This window comes from Uranotaenia lowii, chromosome 2, assembly GCF_029784155.1.
Source record: "Uranotaenia lowii strain MFRU-FL chromosome 2, ASM2978415v1, whole genome shotgun sequence".
NCBI lineage: Eukaryota > Metazoa > Arthropoda > Insecta > Diptera > Culicidae > Uranotaenia > Uranotaenia lowii.
The window spans coordinates 9,529,376-9,536,971 of record NC_073692.1 but is presented as its reverse complement, the minus strand read 5'-3'; the positions used below and the strand labels follow the sequence as shown (position 1 = coordinate 9,536,971).

Below are 7,596 nucleotides of genomic sequence, written 5' to 3'. Positions count from 1 at the left end.
TTAATTAAAAATGGTGAACCTTCAAGCGGGTTTTTCTTCATTTTTATGTTTCTCTTCTCGAACTAAGGTTTGAAGATCAGCTGTTGCACTCATCATTAAACGCTTCCTCAAGACCTTCTGCTTCGTGGGTTTTCGACCATTGACCTTCGCAGCATCGTGTCTAGGGTCCATAGCTAGTCTACCAACATCCCGGTCCATCCTGAAATCGCTCGTATTTCTGAAATGAAAGAAAGAAACCTCGCGAACACAACGGGTGGGTGCTACTGATCTTCCTCCGAGAAACTAGGCAGCTTGTAATCTGGTTGAGACGACGCTGGTAAAACACAAAGCTTTTCGACTGGACGCGTGGATAGTCCTGTTGCAGTCTTCAAAGTAACGACCCTTACGACTCCATCAGGTCCTGGAAAAACTCGATCTACTCGTCCCATCTTCCAACGACTTGGTGGTAAGTTATCATCCTTGATGACAACTAGCTGACCGATCTTGATTTCAATTGGTGTCTTCCATCTTTTGAATCGCCCTTGAAGTTGCGTCAGGTATTCAACTCTCCAACGATCCCAAAAGTGCTGGATTCTTTTCAGCAACGTTTGATTGTTGTTCAACCTGTTCAAGGGTACATCGCGAACATCTCTCTCCGGTATTTGTTGTAGGGGTTCCCCAATAAGAAAATGTCCCGGTGTTAGAGGCTCAAGATTGTCAGGATCATCCGTTAACGCTGTAATTGGTCTGGAGTTGAGGCAGTTTTCTACTTGCACCAGAAGCGTAGTCATGTCCTCAAATGAAACCGCGTTCTCTCCTAGAACCTTCAAAAGATGTTTTTTGGCTGATCTGACTGCTGCTTCCCAGAGTCCTCCGAAGTGAGGTGCTCCTGGGGGTATAAAGTGCCATTGGATATTGTTGTTCGCACACTCCTTCGAAACTGCTTCCTTGTGGTGATCGTTGCGCAGCAGTTTGAGGATCTCTCGCAGATAATTTCGGGCTCCGACAAAGTTTGTCCCATTGTCTGAATAGATGTCTGAACAGTATCCTCTTCTACCGGTGAATCGTCGTAAAGCTTGGAGAAAACGTTCTGTGGATAAATCGGACACGAGTTCTAGATGTACAGCCTTCGTACACAGACAAATGAAGACTGACACGTATGCCTTAACCGCTGGTTTTCTTGGAGCTGGCCGAATGTGTACTGGACCAAAATAGTCGACGCCTGTCCTTAGAAATGCCCGAGCTACGGTGACACGTGCTTGAGGTAGTTCTCCCATAAACTGCTCAATAGGGCTGGGTTTCGCTCGAAAGCATTTCATGCAACTATGCACAACCTGTCGTGGAACATTTCTGCCACCAAGTGGCCAATACTTCAGTCTCACTGTGCTTAGCAGTAGTTGAGAACCAGCATGAAGTAGCTTGATGTGATAGTACTCGAATAACATCTTAGTAAACGGATGTTTAGCTGGTAGCACAATTGGGTGCTTCGTATTTTCCGATTCCATGGATCTTCCTAATCTGCCTCCCACGCGAATTAGTCCTTCTGATGATATTCGTGGGGTAAACCATCTAAGTGGTGAACTTCGATGTACGTTTTCGTTTTTCATTAACGCCTTCCACTCAGCAGGAAACGATTCTTGCTGGATGCAGCGGATGATAGAAAATTCTGCTTGTTCCAATTCTTCGACGGTTAGTAAATTTTTGCAGTTCTCTTCAGATTTCTTGAGAATACGCATGAGCCGCATCCAATAAGCGGTACTGCGTATTAGTTTGGTATATGACGAAAACCTTCGAACATAGTCTTCACTGAAGTCTGATACTCGACTGGTGGTTGGATGTGCGGTACGACGAATTTCCTCTTCTGCTATTTGAGACTCCAAGGTGCCTGGCTGCTCCGGATAATGATTTTGCCCTAACCATTCAGGGCCCTTCCACCAAAGACTGCATCCCTCTATCTGATTTGGGTCCATACCTCGTGAGATAAGGTCTGCTGGATTTTGTTACCGTTGCGAAATTCAACTCGTTAAATTTTCATAAAGTAAGTCGTTATTTATTTATTTACTTAAATTATATGATCATTGTTTGATATTGTTTAATTTTTCCATTAATTATTCCATCAGAGCAAGATAGGTTTAGATAAAATAATATACAGGACTCACAAGAACACAGCATGTTCACACAGGTACACTGAAACAAATACACAAAATGGAGGTACTAGAACGGAACAACAGAGAACGCACAAATTAAAATATTTTAGGCCAGAATGAAGTGGTATAATTTGTATGGGTTGTGAGGAGCTACCGGTAATAAGATAAATAAGATTTCTTTCCGCTTTAGCCACCGAGACGTACAGGACGTATCGTTATAGTTTTGATACTTAACCTAAAAACATGTAACAGGTTAAAAGCAAAAAGTTATAAGTTTAACTTAACAAGCCTAGTTAAAACAAAACGTGCACAGCGGAAGATAATTTGTGATTGTGCTAGAAAGACGAATCAGGTAAAGCAGGAGTCAAAAGAAATCTCAGTAGCCCTCATACAAGCTCACAATCCCATTTCCATTCACCAGGACCCAAAAGTCTAAAGCTATATTCTGGGACTTTATCCAATCCTCGAGGTCTTCATCTGGTACTGCCATTGGAACCAGACGAACAGGCGCCCAGTCGGTTATATTCCGCGCGCAATCGGTAGGCTGAACGGAATCCAATATCCGTTCCAGCCTGAGGAACTGACGAGGAATTGGCAGAGTTTCCGCCAATTCTCGACAGTTGCCTAGCCACATCATCCCAACTAACCGTAGCGTTCCGAAGGAGAAGCATCATCAGCAGCGAAGGCCGGCCCAACGAAACACACGACACACAAGACACACAGGTATTTAATAAAAACGTAAAAAGCTAAAATTTCAGTGTTAGTGTGTTTAATTACTCCGAAGAGTCCGCGATCAGCTATTTTGTAAAAGCCGACCTTGAGGAGCTCCGTTTCTGCTCAAGATCGAGCTAGCCAGAAAAGAAGGCCTTGTGTGCCCACCCTCCACTGAGTCTCCAGAGGAACGACCAGGGACTCGAGGGCTTAGGTTTGGTCCCCTCTGGTCTAGACAGTAATAATTTTGCAAGCCAGGAACATGTCTCCAAGTACAGTTTTCCGTAATCGTTTGTATTTTCGCAACACGGTTAGCTACGAAAGTGGACCACGTCGCAGGAATTGCCTTCAACCATTGAAGAACACACGTAGAATCTGTCCAGAAATGCATGTCGATCTCCAATTTCAAAGCTTCGCGTACCTTAACAGATAATTCCGCCGACAAAAACGCTCCACACAGCTCTAGCCTCGGAATGGATTGGGATTTTAACGGTGCTACCTTTGATTTTGCTGCTAGCAAACATACGACAGACCTTCCATGTTTGTCGATACTCTTGACGTAAGCGCACGCTCCATACGCACGCTCGGACGCATCCGAGAAGAAATGCAGCTCCATATTGACCGCCTCTGGTAAAACTGCACATCGCTGGATTTTCAGGTTATTCAGTATTGATAACTGTCCATGGAAACTTCGCCATTCTTCCTCTACTTCAATCGGAACTGGATGATCCCAACCGAGGGTTTTCCCGTCTTCCTGCAGCCGCCATAAACGCTGCATGAAGATTTTTGCACTCGTTGTAACTGCTCCTACGAGACCGAGGGGGTCGAATAGCATAGCGATAGCTGATAGGATTTTCCGTTTAGACAACCTTTCCTTTGCCGCAATTTGTTCAATGGTGAAGTTGAAGCGAAAATAGTCCTTATGTGGCTGCCAGACCAGTCCTAATGTTTTCACCGATGGATCAGGATCCAAATTGATCTCATTGGTTTGCGGGAGAGCAAGATCCTCGATTTTCACCTCTCTTAAAGCTGCTGCTGAGTTGGATGCGAACTTCCTAAGACGGAAACCACCACTGTCTGCCAATTTGATAAGATCTGCGCACAATTTTATTGCATCACTCTCGGTATCGGTGCCTGTGATAACATCGTCCATGTAGACGTCATCTACCAATGCCTTAGATGCGTTTGGGAATCGATTGTACTCATCGCTCGCCAGCTGTTTCAACGTTCTGGTCGCTAGAAATGGCGCAGGTTTCGTGCCATACGTCACGGTTGCCAACTCGTAGGTTTCAACCTCCTTCTTCGTATCCGTTCTCCAAAGGATGCTTTGCAGGGGCATATCAGCTTCGCATATACCAATCTGTCGAAACATCTTCTCTATGTCCGCTATAATCATGACTCGTTAAATCCGACAACGCATGATGAGAGCTCGAAGCTCGTCCTGGATTACGGGTCCAACCAATAAGGCGTCGTTCAAGGATATACCGCTACTGCTTTTGGATGATGCATCAAACACAACGCGCACCTTGGTTGTTGTGCTTGCCTGCTTTATGACCGGGTGATGAGGAAGATAAACACGTTTCTCGGGACCCACATTCGCCCTACGCATGTGCCCGAGCTCCAGGTATTCTGCCATAAAACCGTGGTAGTGTTGACGTAGCTCTGGTTCCTTTTCCAGTCTACGTTCCAGGGACTGAAGTCGACGGAAAGCCATCTCCCGCGACTCGCCAATGGTTGCCAATATCTTTTCGTCCTTCGGTAGTGCAACGGTGTATCGCCCAGTAGAACTTCTGTACTTGGTTAGAGCAAACTGCGCCTCGCAGCGTTGCTCTTCCGGGGAATAATTGTTCGGAGACCCTATCTCCTCACAAGACCAAAAACGAGTAAGAAGTTCATCCAGATCCACCTTGGAGGCCGTATTACAGATGATGCGCGACGAAGAAGCTTGACTTTCTACCGAACCTGTCACCAACCAGCCAAACACTGACTCAATCAGCATGGGTAAACCTTCGCCCAACGGAATCTTGGTCTGACTCGGGAAAAATGAAAAGAAGTGCTGTATTCCTAGCACCACATCCAATGATGTTGATTTGAAAAACGCTGGATCTGCTAGTTCCACGCCCTGCGGGAATTTCCACGCAGAAACCGTCACGTTTGTTGTCGGTAGATCCGCGGTAACCTTGGGTAATATTAAGAAATCCATCGGCCGAGAAAAGTCCGATGTTCTTGACCGTACGACCGCTGACACCTGATGCTTGACCGTGGTATTTGATTGACCGATTCCAAGAACAGAAATGTTCGACCGTTTTCGAGACACCTTCATAAGTTGACAGAGCCCTTCTGTCATGAAGTTGCATTCGGAGCCTGAGTCCAATAAAGCCCTTGCCTGGAACACCTTGCCTGCATCGTCTTCCACTAAGACGACAGCTGTAGCTAACAGAACGGTTGAGGAATGATTCCTTGCCATGTTCGATGAAACGGATCCTAAGTTGACGGCTGAGGTGGTTGCTGAAGCGGATTGATTACTGTTGGCAGCAGATGCCAAAGGTTGCGATGGACGTGTATAGTTGTTTTCTGCACTGTCGACGCGAAAGCAGACTAGCGTATGGTGTTTTCCTTTGCATTTGCGACAAACCTGGTTCGATCTGCAGTCCGAAGCTTGATGACCACGCCGAAAACAGTTTCTGCAGAGAGAATTTTGTCGCAGCAGCTTGTCTCGAGCGGAAGCACTCAACTTCAGGAACGTAGGGCAGGTGTACAACAAATGGGATTCCGGACAAGCAATGCAACTTCCGGCCATCATCTGTGCTGCGCTGTGACTTGTTCTGGTTACGTTGGGTTTCTTCGGCCATTGAAAACCTTCCTGCTTGTTATCGTGAGCCTTAGGTGGAAGCGATGCCAAGATTTTCACGCGGGTTTGGAGAAATTGGGTTAAATCTACCACCTTGTCCTGGTCCTGATGAGCACTGTGCTCTTCCCATGCACGACGTGTAATTGGATCCAGTCTGGAGCACAACATTTCCAGCAACAACAGGTCCTTATATTCTTCCGGTTTTACCAATTGGTCCAGGGTTTTCACGACGCGTTCGAAACCTTCCAGTAGTGCCTGAATATCGACGGCCGACTCCTTAGCCACCTTGGGTAGTTTGAATAGGTTTCCAACCTGCCTGCGCTTCAACACCTTGCTGTCGTTGTACCTGGCCATTAGGATGTCCCAGGCTACTGGATAGTTCGCCCTCGTAAGTGCCAACGGATCGATGAGAGCCCGCGCTTCGCCGGTGAGACAGCCCTTCAGGTAGTGGAACTTTTCAACCTCCGGTAAGTCCGTCTTGGTATGGATCAGGGATAAGTACAGGTCTCGGAAGCTCAGCCACTGGTCGATGTCACCGTCGAACGTTTGCAACTTGATTTGCGGTAGCCTGACATGCTCGATGGTTGGTTGAATTGACGAGTCCATCATACGGGTGGAATGTAGAACACTGACACCTCCTTCCAGTTCCTTGATGCGTTCCAACATAGATGCCTTGGCGTTGTAGTACTTCGTGGTGAAATCCTGCCGTATATTGGAACATGTTGCTTCTTTCGACGAGTACTCTTCGTGCATCTCAACCTCGATCAGCGCGTCGTTGATCCGATCCCATAAATCGTCCAGTTTCTCCAGCCTAACCTGGATTTGTTGAGCTGAAGTAACTTCCCCCAGAGTGCTTGCAAAAATGGTTATTGATTTAAACATCTCCATCAACGCCTTCACCTTTGTTTGTAGATTGCGCAGCGGTGGATTTTTCGATGACAAACTGGAAGCGGATGTCGTAGCCATGGTTGTAGTTCACTCACACAAAATTCACAGGAGAAAATGCACGGTGTTAGGATTCAATTCTGACTCTAGCTTCGGCAAGGAACATACACTGTAGAGCTTAACTTACTTTAAAAAACTTAGTTCTGCACTCCTCTACAGGTAGGCTCTTTCCAATCCTAAACTTGAATGGCAGTGCGCGATGTGAATTTTGCGCCTGGAGTAACGCTTCCAAAAAGCCTTCGTTTACGCGTGAAGATTGATGCTTAATCTCGGTATCGATCAGACAAGTGGTGTTGTAACAAATAATAATGTTGTAGTTCCAAATTCTTAAAGCTTCGACTAGAACATATACTCTGTAGAGCTTAACTTACTTTCAAGAAAATTCAGTTGCGCCCCTCTACAGGTATAGGTATCCAAAATCCGGAAAATGAAGCTCAAAATGCGTGGGAGTACAGCTAACCGAAAAAACTATTGCGCAGCATAAAATCCAAATAGCAGAAAATCCAAAAATTCTGCTGAACGGTGTACTTGCGGATCCAATGCAGTACAAATAAATAGGCAAATGCACAATTATGTACATTCAAACATCCAACTCGTTCGAATAGGGATATGTTGCACCATACAGTTGTGTTTGTGAGGTAAGATTGGCAGGGATCAGTATTTGCTAAGTCCAGCAACGGCCGGTCATATACTAAAACGGTAGTCCGAAAAGTTTCACTAACCTGACCAAAAAAGGTGTGGTGCTCCGGGAAAACGTCTTGTCAGGTTAGTTGCGCGCGGTTCAATCGGTGGCAACCAGTCGTATGTTGCCAGGTGCTTCGGAGATGCTTCAAAAGCGGTGATAATCAGCTGATGACCATGGAAGCTGATGACCTTGGCCTTGGGTAAGTGTTGCAAATGGTTGCCGGCAGATTTACGATCGATGCAATTCAATCGTTCCTATAAGGCCACCGGGGGGAACTA

At 46.1% G+C, this 7,596-nt stretch overlaps 3 protein-coding genes across 3 annotated transcripts; all 3 read right to left on the bottom strand.

The window, feature by feature from the left end:
- Positions 1–260: 260 nt before the first annotated feature.
- LOC129741043 (uncharacterized) lies at positions 261–1,949 on the bottom strand. Its single transcript, XM_055732743.1, has one exon. It carries the CDS (start codon positions 1,947–1,949, stop codon positions 261–263), a length of 1,689 nt encoding a protein of 562 aa, XP_055588718.1.
- A 970-nt stretch (positions 1,950–2,919) lies between these two features.
- LOC129741042 (uncharacterized) lies at positions 2,920–4,233 on the bottom strand. Its single transcript, XM_055732742.1, has one exon. It carries the CDS (start codon positions 4,231–4,233, stop codon positions 2,920–2,922), a length of 1,314 nt encoding a protein of 437 aa, XP_055588717.1.
- A 6-nt stretch (positions 4,234–4,239) lies between these two features.
- LOC129741041 (uncharacterized) lies at positions 4,240–6,654 on the bottom strand. The gene has a single exon (XM_055732741.1). It carries the CDS (start codon positions 6,652–6,654, stop codon positions 4,240–4,242), a length of 2,415 nt encoding a protein of 804 aa, XP_055588716.1.
- Between the last annotated feature and the right edge of the window lie 942 nt (positions 6,655–7,596).